The 24,466-nt window shown below is 35.8% G+C and overlaps 1 protein-coding gene across 6 annotated transcripts in view; it reads right to left on the reverse strand.

Annotated features, from left to right (window-relative positions):
• The window catches only part of GPC5 (glypican 5), a 234,554-nt gene that overhangs the window by 135,281 nt on the left and 74,807 nt on the right, over positions 1 to 24,466 (reverse strand). For 5 of the 6 annotated variants that reach the window (XM_053970047.1, XM_053970046.1, XM_053970044.1 and 2 more), the window contains 2 exons: positions 11,042 to 11,124; positions 5,652 to 6,346 (listed from right to left, as the gene is read on the reverse strand). In XM_053970047.1, the coding sequence (XP_053826022.1) occupies positions 5,652 to 6,346; positions 11,042 to 11,117 (771 nt within the window). In that variant the 5' untranslated portion in view covers positions 11,118 to 11,124. The remainder of the gene's footprint in view (positions 1 to 5,651; positions 6,347 to 11,041; positions 11,125 to 24,466) is intronic. The other variant, XM_053970041.1, reaches the window with a different exon arrangement.

The raw sequence follows: 24,466 nt of genomic DNA on the forward strand, positions 1-24,466 counted from the left end.
AGGAGGGATTTTTTGAGGTCATATAGTCTAACATCCCTATTCAAACAGGGTCAGACACAGCTGGTTGTCCAGGTTCATGTCTACTTGAGTTTTGAATATTTCCAAAATGGGAATTCCAAAACCTGTCTGGACAACTCATTCCATGCAATTTCATGGGGTTTGATTTCTGCCCATTGCCTCTTGTCCAGTCAGTGAGCAAGGCTAAAAATAGCTTAGCTTTCTCCTCTTCAGTGGCTCATACCATGTATTTATACACATTGATAAGATTCCCCCTGAGCCTCTTCTTCTCCAGGCTCAACAGCCCTATCTCCCTCAGCCTCTCAATATATGGAAGATGCTCCAGTCTCATATTCATCTTTGCGGCTGGCCTCACTTCAGTCACTCCATAACTTTCTCATATTGGGCAGCCCAGAACTGGACAGAGCACTTCAGATGTGGTCTCAGCAGTGCTAGGAAGGGATGGATCGCCTCCCTCAAACAGCTGGCAGCACTTTTCCTAATGAAACCCAGGAGGCTGTTAGCCTTCTTTACTGTACAGGTCCATTTCCCATGTTCAACTTGGTGTCCTCCAGGAGCCTCACATACTTTCTTCCAAAGCTGTTTCCCAGTCAGTCAGCCTCCAGCAGCTGTTGATGCATGGAGTTATTCCTCCCCAGGTACAAGACTTTTCATTTCCCTTTGTTGAATATCATCAGATTCCCCTTAGGTCAATTCTTTAGCCTGCCAAGGTCCTCTGAATGGCACAACCATTTGGTGTATCAGCTGCTCCTCCCAGTTTTGTTCTGTCTGCAAACTTGCTGAGGGTAAACTGTTCCATCACCCATCCATTAATGAAGACATTAAAGAGTATCTGCCCTAGTATCAACCCCTGGGGGTCAGGGCACTAATGACTTGCCTCCAGCTGTACTTTGTGCTACTGATGACAATCCTTTGGGCCCAGCCACGCATCCATTTTTCAGTCTTCCTCACTGTGCATTTTGACAGTTTATATTTAAGGATATTGTAGGAAACAGTCTCAAAGGCTTTGGTAAATTTGTAGACATCATCCATTGCTCTACCCATATCCTATCAATCTGGCTGTCCTATTAAGGATGTCAAGTAGGTTAACCATTACTCCCAATCAACTTTTTCTCCATTTGTTTCGAATATAGTTTCCAGGATTAGTTACTCCATCACCTTTCCAGGAATGGAGGTAAGGCTGACTGACCTGTATTTTCCTGTATCATTCTTACTCTCTTTGAAGATATCACTTTATTATAGCAATTCTGGCTGTTTATAGCTAGTCAATTCCAGCAAAAATTCCAGGAAGAAAAGTAAAGTCTATTAAATTCTTCTTTCTGCCTGCATTCTATGCCACAAGAAAGATCTTGCTTTCTTTCCAGTATTAGACAGGTGATTAACAAAACACCAAGACAAAAGTCCCTCTTAATAGAATATAATCATGCCTATGTTTTAGAAGACACATAACTTAGATATTGTTTCAGGATTAGACTGAGAAGAACAGACTTGAGAGCTTCCACAGTTTTGATATTTTTCTTGTCTCCAACTGTTTGGAAATCTCTTAGAACACAGTGAAGACACAGCACTTTTGAAAATCCCATTCTGAATTTTTGTAGGCTTATATTACATATAAAAATACATACAAGAATGTTACCAAACCTGTAGTACAGATTCCTCACTTCCAAAATAAGGAAATGCCAGAATTTTTGTGATTTTTTTTGTGTTTCCGATTCCCTCATTTTTATATGCATATGTATCTTTTAGTATCATGGTCACATACTTCATTTTCCTTCAGATCCTAAAATCATCAGTGCTCAGAATAGCCAATGAACAACTGATCAATATTCTTTTTCATCTCTTTTATTCAATATTAAACTCAGACACCATTGATCTTTTCGGAATCAAGAACAAAATTTGTATGCAAATTTTGCAGGGAAGATTTAACTATGAAGCCCTATGAAATTTAGCTTTCTCTTTTCTCCTTTTCCTTTCCCCTTTTTCTTCATTTTTGCCTGACCTCAGACCCCTTTCCTCTCCTCTCAGGTTCTCAGGTTTGTTCCACTCCAGTGAACCTCTCTCTTGCGGGTTACCCAATGCGTGGCAGCACAAGTCTTCAAACAGCAAAACAAAACTCTGGCTAAGAGCACAGACACTCCCTCAACCTGTTTGACTTCCAGTTGCCAGGGCAGCAGGCATGGAGGCAAAGGGGTGGGAACAGAGAGCTGAGAATGGTGCCAGAGCAGGACTTGGGCAATCCAGGGTGACACTGGATTAAGCTACTGTTGAATCACACAGTAAGTGTGCCTTCCATGGTCTGGGGCTGTGACATTAATCCATACATAAAGGGAGTGGAAAAGTGCTCTTATGCTGGGGATAGTAGGCTCTATCCACACCAAAACTTTGTAAATCTTGCTGAAATCTCTCTTTGTCCTTCTGTCTTAACACTGACAGTAGTTTCAGTAACAGAATGGGAGTGACGTGAAACAATTTATTATAACTTGCAAACAAATTTCCATGGGTTTTTTGTTTGCTTGGGTTTTAGCTTGTTGTGGTGTATTGGTTTGGTTTGGGGTTTTTTACATGTATGTAAAAAACATGGACTTAAATGGCTTAAATGTGCTATGAAGTTCTTGTGCATTCATCAGGCTGTACAGTGCCCTCCGTGGGGATTTTCTTGGCTACACACAAGCTCAGAGACCTGCATGTGACAACTCCAGCATGTGGCTGAAAAAGAAGCACAGGATGAGTCTGCAAGGTGCTCTGTAACAATGGGCACTTTTAGCTGTTATCCAGTGTGTAAGAACTATCTACCCTCTTCTTCAGATTATCCTAATAATGCAGCTGTTCTTGTTTTGTATGGTGCAGCTCTCTTAAACCTCAATTACACTATATCTGCACAAGCATTCACAGAGTTGTTTGCTAAAAAAATTCTGTTCCAGCTAAAAAGCACAGGGTACACTATGCACTGAGTAATACATGGACATATACAGACTTCAGGAACAGAAGTGGCATTAAATGTATGACAATATGTAGGTGTGAAAATACAGAAATACACTAATAGTTGCACAGCCCACACATCTCCACTAGATTCTGCAGAATAGCATCAAATAATGCACTAGTATTGAGATGATGAACAGGTGCTGCACTTACTTGTCAGTCAGCAGAGCTATGGGAGGCAGAATTAAAGGTGATTTTGAAACAGTAAGAAGAAAGGGAAAGACAAATTCCAGATGGACACAGAGTTGGCACTGCTCTGCTGACCCAAGCAGAAAAGGGGACAAGCTGTAAATTACTAGAAAAAAAGTTTTGTAAAAGGAAGCCATGCTATATAGGCATCAGTGTTCTTTCCACACCACACAGAGCTTAGAGCATGAATATACATCAGATTTAAATACTCCTGCAAAGTGTTAGAAAAAAATCCTTTACATATGGTTATTTACAAAAACATAGCCATGAATGAATAAAAAGACTGCATAACTACACGTATCATTAAGCAGGATACCCTATAGATTCTCACATTAACAATTGCATAATTATATATGATACTTCTAAACGTTTAATTTTTTTTTGTTCGCTTCTTTAAAACTCACAAAAAGTAATGAAATTCTCTTTTAAAACTGCAGACTGCTGCATGCCTAAGCAAACTATTATTTGCTTGCTTGCAGAGTCACTTGCCAGTCTGTTAGAGTCACTGACACATTAATTGCTTATCAAAACCTGAAACAGTTCATGAGTCACTCTGAAGATAAAATAAATATTAATGAGCCAATTTAAATGAAATTCCCCTTCTCTGCCTCTTAAAGCTGAAATACTATATTTATTACATGTCAGAATGAAGTCTTGATACCTAATAAATGGGAAAATATGAAATATACTGATTAGATCACCATGTTCCAAAGGATCATTGCATTACAGTCTTATTTGACCAAATTAGTGATCAAAGAGAGAAAGGACTGATCAATTATAACAGAGAAATTAGGTGAGAGATGTGTAGGTCTGGTGCAAAAATGAAGTATGTGGTTTTTGAAGCTGGGAAATGTTTCTATACACACATCATATTAAAATCACAGATGACTTTAATGTAGCATTAGTAAAAACATGATCTTCGAACAAGCACATTGCCAACAAATATTATTACATAAGAAATTTTAGTATCCCTTACATTGAATGAAGGATGGGGAGAAGGAAGGAATATCAAAATAAAGCACTATATTTTGGATCAATATGGAATTTTCCTTAAGCAAAAACACTAAGTGGAGGGCTCTTCACCCATTTAATTTTTTACTAAAATTCAGTGAAATATACTATTTTGGACTGCAAAAACTTTCATTTTGAAAACATGAGTGTGCTGAGAGACTTTTAAGTCTGGGTCAATGAAAATTCACTGTTGAAAATCCAAGTCTAAAACTTTTCAAATTAAGTGACACAGGATGAAGTAGGAAGCACAAATCCTTCCCTTGAAACTTTACTTGCTTGTTCTAGCTTGTTCCTGAAAATGGTAGGCATAGAAGATCCTACAGAAATCAAAGGAGCAACAGGGTATTTTCCTAAAAGGCAACTGTAGATCTGAAATTACTTGGGAATTAGAGAGACATCAATGAACCACTTTTGAGTCAAAATGTTAGTGAAAAACCCTTTTCCAAAAAAAGATGACAGCTTTTCTCAAGGAATTTAAGCAGCAGGATATTATGGCTCATGAAGCTGGTTGGCATAAAGCAGATATAGTGGGAAATCTGTAGAAATGAACACTGCTATTCACAGACTACAGCAAGATGAAGAATCCGTTTTATCAGACTCTGGGTCTTAGTAAGAAATGAAAAAAACTTTATTTATGATATTAAGGCAAGCTGTTTATTGTCAGAGGTCATGTCAGCTGCTGAGTAGAAGACACTGCTTTAACTTCAGCTAATCACGTATTGAAGCAGTCTTAGAAGTGCTCCTGAACCTCAGCTGATATCACAGCACAGGGACACCTGGACACTCTCTTTAGGGTGTACTATCAAACTAAAGGCCTCTCCTCAAACCAAGCTATCCGATCCAGTACTTAATACAGAATATGCCACTGTCAGGGAAGTCTGCATGTAAGAATACAAAAAAAAAATGTGGATTAAATATAATACAGGAAAAATTTGGATTTTGGTAGTTACCCTCATAAATTAGCATATATACTAGCTTTTTTTCCCTAAAGTGTAGTTAAATAGTGTCCACTTTCCATAGCAGTATCCTAAAATTCTTCACACATTCACAGCTAACAGAGCTCTCACACAACTTTTTTTTTTTTTTCTCATAAGTGTAAGAAAGGATTTATTTCATGTTACAAATGAACTATGCTGCTTCCTCTGAAACATACCAATTTCCAAAATTATGGAAATAATACATAAAAAGTCATAGGTTCTTTAAGGCAGGCCACTGGTATCTAAAATAAGGATTGTTTACATTTATCATAATGTGCACACAAGATAACAATCAAACAATTTTCTTATGTTCATGAAAAGTATTTTTTGTGCTCCCTGAAACTGCTTAGTCAAGAAAAGCTGAATTCAGATACAAATGGTTCCTCACCATAAAAATGGCCAAACAAATAACAGCTATGAGTGATACTTTTCCTACTGTCATGTTTGCCCCGAGTGTGGATAAAACCAGCATCTTACCTGCTCAGATAATTCTGGCCCATTGATCCGAGCCTGTACCAGAGCGTCATGAACAAGGGAATGGAAGTTCAGCAGCACATGCTCGATGCCGTGTGCTCCGCTCAGGGCTCCTGAGAGCTCCTCCAGGGACTGGATGTACCCCCGCCAGTGGAGATCAACTTCTGCTACATCAGCCAGGCAGCCTCGGATGATGTTGAGGCAGTAGCCCATGCAGGGCTTGCTCAGCGTCAGCCCCTGGCAGTGGGGGCAGTACTGCATTCTCAGCAAAGCTCTGCTGCAATCTCTGGAGAAGTGCAGGTGATCTGTTGTATTGATCACTTCAATCCCCAAATTCAGAGCCTGCAAGAAAGTCCGGCTGGGTAAGAGTGATCTTCCCATTTGTCCTATGGCCTTTTTGGGAATGTTGCCAAAGGGCCTGATGTCTCCTCTCGCCACTCGGAGGCACTCCGCGTATTCCAGGGAAATGTCAGTCGGACCAGGGTTAATCACATGGTTGTAGACTACTGGAAACAGGGTGTCAAAAAATCTATTCACAAATTCCTCTGTGCTGACGTCTGTGCCAAATAAGAAAAGCCCAACATCTGTGAAAAGCTCCTGCACATGCACAGTAGCCTCAGCAGCCATGTTTCTATACGCATTGCAGAAAAGTGTGCTTGTGTAATTTTCAGCCAGTCTGATGAGCATTTCAAAAGTTTCTGCAATAAATCCATCAATCAATTAATCAATCAATCAATCAATCAATCATTATTTTTAAGGTTTTAAAAAAAGAAATTAGTGTAAGAACATAAAACAATTACATTAGGACAACTTACATATATCCCCAATTAATTTTTGCATTAGAATTTTTGAGGAGAGAAAATTCTCACAAACTACAACAACTGTCTATATGGGGAAGCACCTTACAAGAAATGTTACAACACACTTAATAATCCATTTTTTTTTTTGCAGGCTACATTAAACACAACCTAAAAAAAGTATAAAAGGAAATAATTGTAAGCTTCATTATTAAGTTACAAAATACAGCAAAGTCCTATTATATCTATGTATATAAACACATGAGCTCTCTCATCTCATGAATCATTCTGCAAGTTGCAAGAAACAGCTGAATGCTTTCAGTAACTCCAAGTCATTCCTCTTACCATCCTAAATGGATGGGCAAAATTAACATTAAACAATATAAACAACTATTCAATTCTATTAAAACTTAATAACTCTTAAAGATCAGTTTTTATTTTGTGTCTTCCAGAGGAAGCAGATGTTCCAAACACACATGAGAACATGATTTTACCCAGTGCTGTTTGCTCTGGCAATTGGTATGGTCAAGAACTGTTTTCCTCAGGAACTGATGGATAATCCATTTCTGAGCCTCAAGAACTGGATAATGAATAAAGCCTGTATGGACAAACTTGCTTTTCACACTTTAGGTGGTAATCCTTAAATACACTGAGTAGTGTTTAATAAAGCAGTTTAAGTATACTGGAAAAATAGCCTCTTCTGACTTGATCTATGATTTGCAGGTAAGAAAAAACATCAGTTTTCAAAACAGAAAAAGAGTGTTTACATTGAGGAATTCCCTAGATCTGCCTGAGAAGGTTGCACTTTAGGGAAGACAATGAAGCAATATATGGATAGATCAAAAAGAAACTTGGCTTAGAGTTGAGAATAGAAACACAGAAAGACATATTACAAATATTAACCCATTTTATACACTGAATGGCTACAACTCAGTAACTTTTAATTCAAGTTTTACAAGTTTTCATGCATTTTTTCACATTCATTTTCAAGTAAGATTGTAAAAATAAAGTAAGGAAAAGCATGAAGTACAGTTAATACTGTCTAAACAGTGACGTTAAATACAGGCAGAATCAAATTGTGTGAAACCATGTCAAGCAATTTCTGAAGCAATCTGAACTCTGCTGGTCAGTCACTGAACTAAAGTTATAGTAGAAAAACCAGAATATATGTAAAAAAAACCCAAGACTGGCTATCACATATTTAACAAATACCTATGTCTAAGTGTCTTATATTATGAGAAAAAGTTTTTTTCAGTTCAGGTTAGTGCAAGGATTCTTGCTGACTGCAGAGATTTTGAAAATGCATGCTTTGTGAAAAGATCATATATACTTTGTATTCAGTCTCTCTTTTCTCCAATAAAAGATACATGCTTCTAAATCACAATCATTCCTCTGCTATTTTTAAGTCTTAGTTTTGTATTTCACGTCACTCTTAAATTGAATTTGCTGTTCTCTTTTCTATTCTTCTAGCATTCACACAAGAAAAAAGTGTTGACAGCTCACAGTACAGAGTCAGAAAGTGCATCCCACTTGTGTGGGATACATATGTGAACCTCTCCTTAAGTGAATTTCACTATAATCATGCATAGATGCCAAATATCATAATATCAAAGAGATAATGTCAAATATCAAAGAGATTAATTTGTTTCAAAAGTCCTACTCCTAAAGTCAGTACCCTTCAGGAAGCTATGTTCCCACAAATGGAGACCTATTCAACATAGAAAAGCCTCTTGGGTTTATCCTGTGAGTTAACATGCAGTAGTGCCAGCTGAGTACCTCTGCAGCTCCCAGCACCTCCACCAGTCCCTCACACGTCATCCCTGAGCTACAGGAGACCCATTTCCTTCTGGAGCAGACAATGAGGCACAACAAATCAGACAGGGTAGATTAAATTGATCAAGATGCCCACTTTAAGGCACCTGAACCAAGGATGAGATCTCCACCAGCTGTACACGCAGTTTGGACATCCAGCTCCCATGAAGGCACAGGAACATGGGAAACTAAATGACAGCCCTAAATTATTAAATATCTAACTATAATACATCTCATTTTTATTGGGGGAAACAAGGAATGCAAAGAACAAGCATTCCCACTACAGAAACTTTATTTAGTTGCCTAAGAGTTGATAGCATTTTTAGTGGTAGATTTTTTATTTCCCTGTCCAAAAGGGCATGTGTGTTCTGCAGGTCTTATGTCATATCTGTAGGCTCTTTATAAATATTTTGCATTTAAAATGGTACTAGATGGCTATGCTGAAACCACTGAACTAAATTCTAGATATCTATTTATCACAGACTTGACACTCCTTCATATAAAATCCTGAAGCAGCCCGGAAAAGTGAAGACAAAAAAATTACGTAAAATTGATTCTTGGCTTAAATGGCTTAAAATAATAATATATGAAGAATATTAAAGCTTTTTTTATTATTACTTTTCCTAGATGGAAACCATAAAGTCTGTGATCTAAAATGTCTTTTACAATCCATGGCTGCAGTATCCTATTACCAAGTGCACAAATATTAGTTCAAAGAATAAATCATGCTGCATATGGACAACCAATAGATTTTACAATCTGGTCTAAACAGAACTGAACTAAACTATATTGCTGGGGCCTCAGCAACCCCCAGATGAATGAGTACAATAATCAACTACGTAATTTACTGACTTTCTGCCTTTCTAAATAGAATGTGATTATACTGGCCACTTGTGTTTACAATTCTGCACCATGTTGTTTAATTGTCATTTTAGGATTTCTTACAGATTTTTTTTTTTTTTTTTTTTTTGTACTGGCACATTTTCTACTTTATAACTATGGCTATTTCACAGATTTGTTTTGTTCTCAGCAAATTTGCTGACAGACAGCAAATCACACCTATGTTTACTTTCAATACTGAATACCTTACTATGGCAATCTATGTCATTTACAACACATTCTGAAACTTCAGTGACAAATCAAGTTATACTGGTTCAATACTGCAAACTGTAGCAATGCATTTATCTTTTAAATCTATGGGCTGAGACTAACATAATCAGCATTAATTACTCAGCAACACAAAAGAAGTGATGAGTTTTCAATCAGTATAAATTGATACATATAAAAAACATTTTAAGTATAACTAAGATGAGCTAGACAAGCTCTTTCTATTGTTATTAAATTATTTTTTTAATCGTCAGGGCCAGTGTCTCATATCTCCATAATTTATGAGATCTTCATATTAACTGCTATACAATATCCTATAGATACTTTGTGCAACCCTACTATTAATAATTTCTAGTGTTTTCCACAGATGACATGTTAATTTTGTTTTTCTTTGGTGACAATTAAAATGGTTGTTTGTACACTCCTAAATCAAATTTCAGGCTTGTCAATATTTTAATCAATTAATTTTACAGTAGTATTTCTCTTCCTGATTTTACTAAGAACAAAACATGAGGCTAGGAAATTTGTGGATGAGAACTTGTTTGTTTTTTTCAAATAAGTTGGTTTTTTAGCATTTTTGGGTGTTTTTTAGCATTTTTTCAGCTGATACTTCATACCAGTACATATATACATTATTTTTTGATAATAGTGTGTTTAACAAAGTGATTACAAAGTGATGTAAAAATAACTATCAGGTCATTGTTTTAAAGGATTTGCTCTCTTCCTTTAGCCTTTCAGTTCCTTAGAGCCATGGGTAGTTCTAAATTACAAAGAAGTTCCAAGGTATCAATTAGTCCAGTGGATAAATGGATTTAAAATAAAAATCATAAGTATACACGTGACTTGTTTACTAGAACAAATAGAACAAGTCCAGTTTTTTATTCCTGGACATTAATCAGATTTAATGGAAATATTGCACAGAATGAAATAGAATTTGGATTAGATTTTAAACCAGCCCTGCAATTCTCATCCTTAATAGTTTTGGCAAAGTGTCATTATACTATAGGAACCTTAGAAAATTAATTTGAAAAACATTTCTGTGGAACCATGCTGTTGTAATCCAACAACATTTTCTTAAGTTTACCCTTAATTTACACAGATGTTCTATTAATCTGCTAAATGAGAAAATGCATGGTTCTAAATGCTGAGCACTACCTTTTGAAGCACATATGGTACTTAATGCAGAGATAGTCTAATAAATTAAAAATACAGTATTAGTAGTGTTCCAACATATTGTGAAGTCTTATAATTTGGCAATAATTCACTAGCTTCAATTATATATTATAAATTAATTCACTCTATAACATATAACATATAGGGTAACATATAGAACTCAATAAATTATAACCAGCAGGTTAAAATCCATCCTTGATTTATGACATCGTATTTAGCAAAACTGCCTTTCACAGTCCAGAGGAGATCCAAAATTGATGAGCCTGGACTATTTGAAGGATCAGCCCATAATATAGAGGAATCAATAACTAAATCCAAGCAAACCTGGAAAACCTAGCAATGCTATAAATTTATTATGAATTGAAAAAACTCTGTGGGAAAGTCTTGCCAGGTGCCATTGATGTTCAGTGACCTTGTAAGTTTTCTTTCTGCTTATGGGTAGCACAACTAAACCAGAAGCATCATACTCCCTCTTCTAAAGATTTATAGCACAATCAAATGTACCTTGCATACATTGTCCTTCTAGATTCACGATGAATGTCTGAGGTACAAGTAACAGCCAAAGGTAAGCAAAAGCCATTCAGAAGCTATGAAAAAAAATAGTGAAGAAGAATTCATCCACACAGCATTACATTCATACTATCTTTGTTTAAAATACATCAGAGAATTATGTATAGGTAGGAAATTCAGTGTAGCTATTCCTATTTACAAAGTGACAGATATAATGCAAAATTCCTGAATCATTTACCATATCAGAAAAATGAGCTGGAAGAATCATGTCTTCAAGACATATAAATGAACTATAAAGAATGAACTCATTAGGGCATTACCTGTGAAGGTTATATGGGAGAGAGATCAATAGGGTAAGTGCCAGTCAAATAGATTTGAGACTCATTGAAACTGTTCCTCATTAACACATATTTCAAATTAATCCATTTCATAGACTGCAGACTCACCAATGAAGTCAGTAAGAAAACAGGTATAACAGATTAAACTTGTAGCATAATCAACTTTGTGTTGCCAAAGGATAGCGATGCACTTCAGGCTTTTAGAGCTCAAAGTACTCATAACAGACTTTAGAGTTTGCCAGGTCTTGTTTGGTCTTGAATTTAATATACCTGTCTTTGAAAAAAACACAAACATTGAATAAACTTGAATTAGAATTGGCTGACCATTGCCTAAGTTGTTCTGTGTTCAGTGGCATATTATTCATACACTTAAGGAGTTTCCTATATATCCTGTGATTTTGAGTTTGGTTTAGCCATACTGTATTTTTTTTTTTAGCTGGGGCTAGTGTTGCGTCTTTTTTTTTAGCATCAGGACACAAGGAAGTTGGCAAAGGACAGTTTTAGTTGGAATATTAATAGGAATTAGCAATTATACATAATCATACATAATTCAGGCTATAAGCATTGTTTACACTAAAAAGAACTGTTGCACTCTGAAATGAAATAGCAAATTGTCTCAAATCCATATGTAAGGTGTGTTCTTCTTTTTTCCTCCCAAAGAAATTGTGAGGACTCATAAAAAACTCATTCCCAAGTTAACCAATACATAGAATGTAGAGAAATGTCCAAAGCCAGGTAAGATGAATTTCTCTCATTTTCGTGCTACATCTTTTCACTAGTCTGAATTGGTAGTGTACTTCTCATTCTTGTTTTATAATCGACTCAATATCATCATGCAGTGTTAATTTTTGCTGACTAAACCTGACAAAAACTATTTTGCAATGTAGAATTTACTTTCTAAATCAAAAAATTTGGGTGTGTTTTCCTTTCCTTCTCCATCTCCTCAGCTATGCATTTGAAGAACAGCCCTACAATGAAAGAGGTCCTGTGATTTGACACGATGATCCAAATCTTGTAATTTGCTTGGGGTTTTTTTGTAGTTTTTTTTTTCTTTTTGTTGGGGTTTTTTGTTTTTGTTTTTTGGGGGGTTTTGTTGGTTTGGTTTTTTGTTTCCGTTTTTGTTGTGGTTTTGTTTTTCAATAAAATGTTGGAATCAATTTATTTTTTATCCAGTTCTTTGGAGTTACGTTAATTTTTATGACTTAATGGAAATCATCACAGTCGATTCAGAAGATTATTTTTTAACTTTTCAGTGAAACTTGCTGCTGATGATTTTAAAATATATAGCCTTTGAATTTGCTATTTAACATACACCTAAGTCATAACTGGAATGTAAAGTATCTTACCTCGACAGATCATATTTTAATATTGAATGTCTGTCATATGAATGAAAGAATGAATGAATAATGCAAGGTTATGATTTTATCTAGTTATAAGGAGTGATTCCACTTTTCTCTCAAAACTGTTCTTTCCTTTTCTTTTCAGTCTGGTGTTATCCTTTTAATAGTGATGACTATGGAACCATTCATCTTGTCATTTTGGAAGCAACATGAGCAGATTGTTTTCTATGGTGCCAGAAGAAGAAATAACTAGCAATTAACAAAGCTCAACCAAAGCATTTTTTTCCCCCCCTTGGATTCTGCTTATGTTCTCTCTGATTTTGCACTGCTCTCCAGGCAATACTTTCCCAGAGGAAATATTTCTAAATTCAGAATAGATTACTTACTGCCCTGGAACAAAATATGCTCAGAGTTGCAAGCAGGGCACTCCAGGGAATCAGAGCTTTAAAACGTATATAACAATCTTATAACAAAATTGTTTGAAAATATTTTGACGTAAAATGCTGTGCATGGTTTGTAAAAAGACATTAAATTGATACTGATTTAAGATAACCATTTTTACATATTTGCCATAATAAATAAGGACAGCAAATCATCTCAGATGTATGAAAATAGTATTATTCAGAATTTATACCAGGATGATGTTGAGATAGGAGGGCCAGAAAATTAAGAGATTAGAAGGATAAATTCATTTCACATAATTTTCAAACTATGTGTATGTGAGTTAAGAAGCATTTCTAAGATATGATTCATCTCTCTGACTTTAGATGACTACTTTAGGTTGAGATGAAGTGCTCACTGGAACTGCTTGTTCCTCTCCCTTTACTATAACGGGATGTGACACTGGAGCCCTAAGATTTTTGTAGTGAACTGGTATTAAGGGAAGCGTCCTTAAACATAATTCAGTACTGCAATTTATACAAATAAAGAGCTGAGATGATTGTGCTTCTATAAAATGGTCTTAATGGTAGTTAAAGTACAAAGTTACTGCGCATTTATGCTAATTTTTTTTCCCTCTTCACACCTGTAGTCTGCTTTTCTTAGAATGAAATATATGGTTGGTTCCAGGAAGCTGCCAGAGCATTATGTCTATACATGCTAACTTGATAGGAATTATTAGGGAATCACAGAAAGAAAGAACAACCTCAGGAAGATTTCCATAAAGCTATGATGATGACTGACATCAGATGAAGCTTTTGTCTTTCTGTTTAAAAGTTTACAATCTGACTTTCCATTTATTTTTTCCAATTTTCCCAGTTTTATGGTGACAATACTCACTCATCTTCAATAAGCTGGGTTTTTTTTTTTATATACAAATTAAAGTGAAACGTTAATCCGGTTCTAGCACATGCAACACTACAGATCAACATTTCTTGCACATCAAACAAGTAAATATATTCATTTTATGTCACTGAATATTTAATCTCACAGTTTTTTTCTAAGTGCTGGTTGACATTTGGTGAATTCCTGCATCTGATAGTCTGAGGAATTCCGCACTAAAAATTATCAGACCAGTCATTCAAAGGAATTTAAGAAGATTGTTTACTTGACATATGACTACATGTAATGGGTTTCAAAGATCCTCCAGAGAGCTTGGTAAGGGATTAGATGCATTTATTATCTTTCAATTCACTTTGCTTAACCTCAAATTTACTGAGGAAAAAAAAAAATGAAAACATCCTTAAATCTGCATTTCATACATTTCATAAAAACAATCCAATATTTTTATGGAAGATTCAGGAATAATGAATTTTATGACTGCATCTATACCGTACTGAAGTTAGTTCCATGTTCCTCTGTAAATACTGGATATCAAGAAGAAATGCCCCTCTGTATAGCATGTCCCTCTGCATAGCTCTGCTATACTGGTGATTAGTGACCTTATCACTGTTAGTGATTAGTAATATGTGCAAAATTCTGCTTAATGCAGGTGATATAAAAAGCATTTTGGTCTACACCATGTATTTCAGTACCTATTTTGGCACATGCTCTAAAAAAGAATGAAGTACGCACTTCCAAGTTTCAGACAGGTAAGTAAATGTAGCATTTCTCACTTGACAAGGTAGAAACTCAAAGGAAGTGGATAACCAAGCAGTAAAATGTTCTCTCTCACAATTAGAAGCAGAAAATAGCACCTGTCAAAAATATAAAACTCCAGTTCTCTAAACTGGTTAGGAAAAGACATACAGTTTCAGTATATAAACTTATCTAAGTTAAATGAAATTCAGAAGATATTTGTACTCTAGGAAAATCCCAGGAAAGAGTAATTGCTTTGAAAATTACAAATGTATGGAATATTCTGTGTAGCTACTTTTGATGATAACATCTTAAAATCAAATATTGATATGGACGGGAACAGTTCACTCTACTTCGATTCATCCTTCCTTATCCAGTATGAATCCTGATTTTAATACAATTGATCTCTACACTAATGACACATTCTTTAGAAAATAAGGATTAAATAATACATGTTAAATGATCCATAGTTGCTAGTAGCTTTGGCACTTAGAATGAAAGAATAGAAGAATTGTTTAGGTCCCACTGAGACCTCTTCTGTCTCCTGCAGGCCATGGATCTCCATGCCCTCCTCTGCTGAGGCAGCAGAACAAAGGATCTCCCATCTGATTTTTCAGTCCAGCTCTCTGACCTCATGGCAACAGGGAAGAAGTAGAACCCTGGATTTCTTTACTTAGTCTGGATTTCTTTCTATAGTCTACACACGTTTTCAAGAAGCAGACTACTCTGAAAATTTTTTACATCCTCTTCTTAAATACTAGTATATTGATACATTTTATTGAGATTATCTCACCTATTATTAATGTTTTACCACATTATTAATGTTTTACCATATTATTAATGTCTCACCAAACTATTAATGTTTAGTCAGAGCTCACTCAATGGACCAGAGAACAACTGATGTTAGATTTAAATGCATATCAATTTCTTATGTGTAATTGCATAAATATGGGCTGAGTATGGGCTGAATATCATTAAATTATTCTCTCAAAATTAGTATCTTAATGGTTTTTAGACTTCACCAAGTTCTTTTCAAATACACAAAAGATAATTTGCCTTTTTAAATTATGCTACTTTTTTTTCATTTCAGAAAGATTATGAGTATAATCAGCACATTACCTACTTTCACAGCATAACTTTACTTGCTTTCACCCCAATACTGTTTGCAGGTGCTCTGCTAAGCCCTGTCCTGCAAGTGCTGATGCAGCACTGCTGACTCACACATTCTCAAGGCATGTAATGCTTTCCAGGAAGGAGCTGGAGATATTAGCTTATGGAAATATGTGTCTCTTCTAAACTACAAGCCCACAGTATTTTCTATCCCATCATATGATTTGCCCCATCGTGCAATGTGACAAGGGGTATGCATTTCTGGAATCACTCAAAACTGGCTCATTACCTCTCCACTCCCTTTACAGTTATGTATCCTGGATTACATAGGACTGGAAGATACATCACTAAGAATGAAACCATGTACAAATACACAAAAGATAATTTGCCTTTTTAAATTATGCTACTTTTTTTTCATTTCAGAAAGATTATGAGTATAATCAGCACATTACCTACTTTCACAGCATAACTTTACTTGCTTTCACCCCAATACTGTTTGCAGGTGCTCTGCTAAGCCCTGTCCTGCAAGTGCTGATGCAGCACTGCTGACTCACACATTCTCAAGGCATGTAATGCTTTCCAGGAAGGAGCTGGAGATATTAGCTTATGGAAATATGTGTCTCTTCTAAACTACAAGCCCACAGTATTTTCTATCCCATCATATGATTTGCCCCATCGTGCAATGTGACAAGGGGTATGCATTTCTGGAATCACTCAAAACTGGCTCATTACCTCTCCACTCCCTTTACAGTTATGTATCCTGGATTACATAGGACTGGAAGATACATCACTAAGAATGAAACCATGTACAAACACAGGGCTAAAAGACACTTGAGATGTGTTATAATCCATCCATTAAACCCAGGGCAGGTTCAACTAGATTTATGACCTTATATTTTAACATCTTCATCTAAACTATCCTTAAAATATGCACATTAAGAGAGAAGCCACAACGTTCAAGAAAATCATTCCAGTGCTTCACCATACTCCCATCTGCTTTTACCAATGGGAACAAATTATTTTCGTCTTCCTCCTCTTAGTTACTTCAGATTAGATCCTCTGCAAATGACAGTAGACATCTCTAAAGTCCAAATACATCTCCAAAGCAGATTTGTCCACATCTCAGCTACCAGTAGAGAGGATGATGGCATGATTCATCTGACCTAGTTTAGATGTCCACATGGAAGTAAGATGAATCACCCTGCTTTTCTCCTCTATTTATGCAGAGAAAGAGGGTGATTAGTTCAGAGAAACTGGGAGATGACTCTTACTCCTGAAAACTGTTAAAAATCTTTTTATTAAAATGATGACTCTTCTTTCAGTCATAAGGGGGGCACATTCTGCCCCTATGTAGTTGAACTTAATTCTAAATACTACCAAAAGGAAGTCTAAATTGCCCAAGTTATGTGTTTAAGTGGACAAGCTGGATGTTTAGGAGTTCCAAATTCAGCTCTGCCTGATTAGCTGCTATAAAATGTTTTGCTAAACTACTTCAGAATTGCATGGTTTCTCTAAGTCATGTTGACTGTGGGAAACACTAAGCTTTATACATAATTTCAACAGAACAACTGCTGAGCCAGTCCTTCTTCAGTCTTCAACTCAATCTTATTCCTGCCTCAGTGCAGAATCCACACACGTCCGCATTTTGAATTCTAGCTCTATTTTCCAGCCTATGAAAGAGATCTTACTGCCCTCCCTCATTGAGAGAACACTGATTATTTCACCATTCAACACAGGGGTGAAAATGGTGTCTGTACCTGCCTAAGAACCACATGTGAAGTGCCTTTTTCTATTCTGACTGTGAACACTTGCTAAGCAATCAAATTAACATTTACAAAAAATTTTAGCATCTGTTTAGTGGTAATTTAATCAAGATCATTCCCAAATTACTTATGTGAATGCCACGTTGAAAATCATAAAGAGACTTAGGAAAGCTGGTTGCCTTAAGACCAGCTGGTTGCCTTAAGACCAGGTATGTGCTTCTCACATACCTATATTTTGGATCCATTTCCCTACATGGAAATGAGATTAGTTTAACTCAACTTGTTGCCAGTAAATACAGTTTCATTTTTATTGTTTGGTATGTTCTTGTTTTTAGCTTCTAAATAATTCATCTTTTTATTCCCAATAATTGAAATTAGGCCAAGAAATCTAAAATGCTCTAGTTTCCTCCCTTTCTGTTTAACAAAAAATAAACCATTCACCCTTTTCAGTCTTTTGCTACATCTAGAAATCCAAAGACAAGTACTAGGACACTTCAGAATGTGAATATTGACAAAAGAAACCAATCAATGAAAACCATGTGGAAAACAATTCTGAAGTGAACATGCCTACATCTTACAAATGCTGCTCCATAGCTGTACACAGGGGTCCTTTACCTGATAACAGACTGATCAACATGGGTGATAGATGGCCTTGAACAAAACTACCTGTTTCTAGAGGATCTTGATAAGACGTGGGAACATGTTCCCCTTTCCTCCTTTTTTTAATGGCTCTGCGTGAGAATCTGATTTATGCCCCTGGAGTATCATATATTGTGATATCATCTATTAAAACACGTTTTACCTGTGTAATTCAAGGTAAAAGGTTCATTTAGAACTTTCAATTTTATATTGTCCAGTTTGTATGTATCTTTGAATGCATGCATGCCAATACTGATGAAAGCAGTTGATATTCACTAAAAAATGACAATGCCAAACTCAAAATCCACCAGACAGCAGATAAAGATCACATCTGTTTATCACACCTGTCACATAAGTATACAAGATAGTGATTCATCTCAGCTACCACCTCAGCTAAATACAATATTCTGTTTTCCTCAACAGTAGAAACTTATGGGATGTTTAAGGTATGATTAATCTGACATATTTTAGATGTTTATGGGAAAATGAATCATGTAAAAATCTTTATGCATGCATGAATCATGCCAAAAAAGTGCCTCTCTCAATTCTGTATTGAGGGAGCCGATGGTGACAAACTCATCAATCCACTCTATTATACTGATCATCATTAGTTTTGCTATTTCACATGTATATCTTGGTTATCTCAGCTACAAATTTACTTAAAACTTCCATATTGTTGTCTTGGAAGAGCTGTATCTGAATTCCTGCTGTAGAAAATTAGATCAAACTCTGTTTGCTCCAGAGGTTTACTTGTCCAGAGATTATTTTCTTGCAAGTAGATAAAATATTTTCTATTATGTATTCATATAACTTCTACTACATGAATGCAATCTATATAATATAATAAATTTCTGGTAAAAGTAATGAACTCTTAAAAAAATATACATCCTGTACAGACGATGAAAAATATGCCTCTGCAAGTTGGACGTCATGTTCCATTTCTTTTTGATGTCACTTAGTTTAATGTTGACCTAGTAGTCACATGAAATAAATGTGTATGCATCTTCTTTTATTTATGCATATTTACCACTGGATATATGATTAACAGCTTACTCCCAGGTTTGTTTCAGATCACTCCTGCTAGTTCTTTCCAAGAGTGCCTGTGTGGTTCTATAGACAGGCTTACTACAGGGACCACTCTGAAAAAACAGCATAGCTGAAACAGTGTAAGCTGCAGCGCTCTCCACACTCTTTCAATATTGCTCCTTAAAGCTTCCCATTCCCTTTATAATCTGACAACCAACGGCATATAGCAAAGTACCTTGGGTTTATTTTGGTGTGTGCAGTGCAGCCATCCTATTATTGCAGACTAAAAACATGCATTTTAAAATACCATGTAAAATCAAGTGTGCACACACAGTCAAGCAGTACATGAAAAAGATGTTCCATCCTGCTCTGGAAAGAAGTCCTAAGTGGTGTGGAAATGAGCCACACTGTATTATTTGGCCTGCAGTTTGATATTTCTTGAGACCTGTGCAGTTAGCAATGCCGATGCAGCAGACATTCAGTTCTGGGCAATCTTCCTCCTGTAATGTTGAGGGCAGCGCTGTAGTATTTTCTTCCCCTTGTGTATCTTTCATTTAACTTCTGAATATTGTATATAGTTTCAGAACTCCTCACAGAGCTCCCTCACCTTCTATTAACAGAGATCAAACTGATAACAGAGGTATAGGAGAGAAAAGAAATACAAACCGTGCTGTCTATGAAGACTGGAAGTAGCATCCTTATTCTCCATTCAATGTACCAAATGCCTTTTAATTCCCTGCCAAATCCAGTCTGACAAGAAGATCAAATAATAAACTATTTTCTGAACTGGCCATTTTCCTAGCAGTGACAAAGTGAACCACAGCTCTTCTCCACACTGGAGTCTATGAAGAATGGCATGGGAGAAGGAAAACCAACAGCACCGATCGGCTGTGACCATTCAAGGAGAGAAAATTTCCATTTCAATTCCAATGGTATGTTTCTTTTAAAAGAAAGCCATGGAAATTAGTCCTACTTTAATCCTGAGGGAGGATAATCCCAGCTCTTGAACACAGACTGTTACTCTGAACACAGGATACACAAAAGATGGAAAACCATAACTATGAAAATCATCTGTCTTTAAAGCAATAAAAAAATTCTCTGCTTATATCCCATGCATGCAGGAATGATTATATTTCCAAATCAGCAAATAATACACTGTGAAAACAAGAGGAAGGTGAACAGCAGGGAACTTCTCAGTCTCTTGAGACTCTTATAAGTGCCCTGCTATTCTCTTCTGCGATCAGAAGTTCATATAGGTAGTTTGTGCATATTTAATATTACAGGAATGTCCTGAGAAGTAATTTCCTTCCTCTCTTTATTAGTGGGATGACATTTACAGCACAGATACAGGAACATCCTGTTCTTTCTTGAGACTCTTATATATTGCTCTTAGTGGTTGAAGAAGACTCCTCAAACCAGTATGACTGCTGATGGATGACTATCCTTCTTGAAGACATGAAATTGCCCTCAGAAACTGGTCATTTGATTCAGAGCAAACAGCAAGAAAGGCATCCCTTTCTCTTCCAGCTGGCAGATAATGCAAACCAATATACCTTAATATATCCTAATGCTACCCTAAAATAAAGATGCAACTAGTTACATAGTAGGAGGCTCGAAAACAGAGCATGTGTACAAGGAACAGCACTTCAGAAGTGTGCTTCGGAAGCTTCAATGAGCATTACCTATGTGAAGCTGAGTATCAGAACATTTTTTAAACAATTATTTATTAGATTCTCTGACTTATTCCTATCATTAAGATTTTTCACATTTTTTTTTCTCACCTGACATTTTGCTGCATGGTTTGGTTACACGTGCATAAATTAATTGGCTTTCTGTACGGCATGAGCCATAATCATGGGTCATTTAAGAAGCATGAAAAAAAGAAGTAGCATTGGAAGAGTTATTGTGGATCAACTGAAAATACGGGCCTTAGTAAACTTTTATCTATATGAGAAAAGATGACACTCATACATATTTTTTATGGAAAAATGCACCATACCATAAACCATTCCCCTGAGCAGACACAGGTCTGTGAGCAGTCATATTACAGTCATATGTCTTTATACATGGCACATACAAAAAAGGACTCAGAGGAGTAATGGAAAAAGGCAAAAAAAAAATCTATATAATTTTTTTTTTTTTTTTATTTCAAGTAGAATGTTTCCTCCTTCTTGGGCTTTACTGGTTTTAGCTTTTCTAAACCCATAATAAATAAAAACACCACTCTAAAACTGCAAAGCTCTGGTTTATTCTCTTGTTTATCTGTTGATGCAGTTTATGCATAATTTATAACTTGCTGCTACAATCTCACCAAATCAATACTTTTCAATAATAAATACGTAAACAAATAAGTACTACTGTATGGCTTAGTTTATAAGGCCAGGTAAGAACAATGCAGATGTATTCTTTCTTTAACAGTGTTCTGGGATGGGGGAAAAATAAAGTGAATAATATTTTTATATGAATAATATTGTAATTTGTAGTATCAAAATAATGAGACAATTACTGTCAAAATGTCATTTTTTCAAAATTTAAAGCAGAATTCATTTCACCTTACTTTAGCCATACAGAAGTCAAACACTTTACCTATCCTATCTATTTGGATAATCAGCAGATAATCGGACAGGCACCTCCTCGTATTTTATCACTGAGGCAAATCTAAGGTTACTGATTAATTAAAAAGACGCTTTAACTGTGCCAGCCATAGCTCCCACTCAAACAATTCATCCTGATTATGGCAACCATCCACCTCAGGATGGGATAAGTTGAACTTTGGAATTCCTTTTCTTTATGAACTAGCTTGAGCCTAAATGAGGCAATTGAATAGAAACTCTTTTAGCTACTTTATAGTGACTAAAATTAGAGAAGATTAATACAGACTCTTAATGTCTGCAAATTCAATTAAATTTAGTTCTAGGTGGATTTAGTACTGAGTTTACCTAGCTCATAGGTCTTCAATTGCCACAACGATAACTTCTATTAATTAATACACTGGGGGAGGGGAGAGGAAATAAAAAAGGGAGCAATATTTTATAGGATTCTTTATTTTTTGGTAACCTTTAGGTGTTAAATATCTTTATATCTACCAGTAATATATTTGCTTTTAATGTCAATAAATGCATATTGCTTGATATACAGGTCTGTTACCATCCATTTAAGAATTTAATAACACCCGTTTTCCATTCCTACAGTAAGGATGCGGCACACTACTATTTCAATACACTTTTTCCTAAAGAATAATCTACCATATTGAAATGATTTTTTTTTGTTTATACCATAGAAATACATATACTCCCATAGAATAGTTCCCATAGATCAGTTCCCATAGAAAAGCAACATGCAGTGAAAAGACAGTACTTTGCTGACTTTAAGATACTTCTACTAGCGAACTACTATTTACACTATAGTCCCACTTGAAACAACTTTCTGAACTAAATCTTTATTTCCAAAAATCCACCTAAAATAAACTATTCTAAATACCTGGATCTCCATAGACATTAAGATTCCAGATTTTTTTTTCTGGGTCTGGCTGCAAGACCACTAATTTCCTGAATTTAGGACAGAAATCCAGGTCTGCAGTAATTCCCTGTTCCGGAAAATAAAGTTAATTTTCCTAAGAAGCTCTACAATCAAAATATCTAGGAGAGCAAGACATGAAATTAGGAATCCAGTAATTGTTAAATAACAACACTTCAATTTTTTAGGAATGCTTGTATACAAAGTTGAGCCAGCTCTACAGGAAGATTTCTAAGCAGCATTCAAGCATGCTGGAGGTGAACCTTTTTGTACACTGATGTTCTCTGGTCTTTCTAACTTAGCTAGAATGTGAAGAGAACTCTGAGTTTTACCAACACTTGGGCCAGCAGAGACTTCTCCTTTCAGTGGAAGATGGAGAAAACAGCTCACCCTATTGTTCAGAGCATATCCTTTTCTAGTACGCACATCTATCTCGCCTTAGGAAGATTATTTATTATTTAAAAACTAAAGTCCTAAAAAAATTCTGAGAGGTACTTTTGCGCATCCATTGAAAATAACACACAACATAATATATTGTTAATGTGTAAGTGGCACAAGGTTGTGGCATCCATCTGTGTCCCAAAGTGGCTTCCAGTACAGCATGTGACAGAATAAATAGCCTAGTTCCACTAATGCTCCACAGATAATAGTTTTCAGACCAGAAAAGAAATTACCCAGTAATAATTTCTAAGTTCCTCTGAGAAAAACAATGCTGTGTAGGATCACCTATTTCTCTTTTATCACATAATCAGTTGCTGATGTTGGATAACAAAGGCTAGAAGGGAGACTGAGCTTCGAATCTCATACTGGTCATAATGATAAGAAGTCATTGTTTATTGATGTTACTGGCCCTTGATCTTTTTTGTTGTGCTGCACTACGTCTGATCCTTGACTGTGAAACACACAGGAAATTCATTCATGTTGTGCATTTATGGAACTCAGTGATTTCTTCTTCCCAGGAAGGAAAAACCTGAGCTAGTCAGAGAGATCCTGGATCAAATGCTGACAAAAAACCATACTTCATTTTCAAATAATGTGTTAGGTACACTTACCTAAAGGAAATCAATTATTTGGCTTAATAGTGAGAACAGTTTTGTTCAATTATTTAGAAAGCAGGAAAGAAATCTGCTTTGGAGAAGAGAGTGTCAGGTTTTCAAAGCTGCTTGAGTTGCAGCTTACATTTTCATGCTGAATGCATTAAAAATTATTAAATAAACGTATCTAATTCCTTCAGGTAGAAAGCAAGTGCAGCTGGATTTTTTATGTGTTCAGTGTTATAGTTTAGTATAATAAGATTATCAGTTCCTTGGAGGCCTCCAAGAAAAGCCAGGGCTGTTACAGTATTTTGTACTGAGATCAATCTAGCACACACTGTGAGAACCAGGATCCAAGAGATTTTGGCATGGGGACCTCTAATTTTTGCATGCCACCACCACAGTTAAGTTAAAAACTGGAACATTAGAAATTGAAGTGCTCGTACATATTTATGGAAGTACACTTTTTGAGCACCTTTGGGAATTTAGAAACTGCAGCACCTGTAGAGTTAGGTACTATCTAAATGGCAGGTTTTCAGATTACAGTTCTGAAGGCAGTCAGTGAAATTTTCTTCAGCTTCTGGTAGTTGCTATCAAAGATAAGTTTGTCAATGAGTCATCTAAGAATATTACTGTT

Source organism: Vidua macroura, chromosome 2, assembly GCF_024509145.1.
Source record: "Vidua macroura isolate BioBank_ID:100142 chromosome 2, ASM2450914v1, whole genome shotgun sequence".
In the NCBI taxonomy this organism is placed as follows: Eukaryota; Metazoa; Chordata; class Aves; order Passeriformes; family Viduidae; genus Vidua; species Vidua macroura.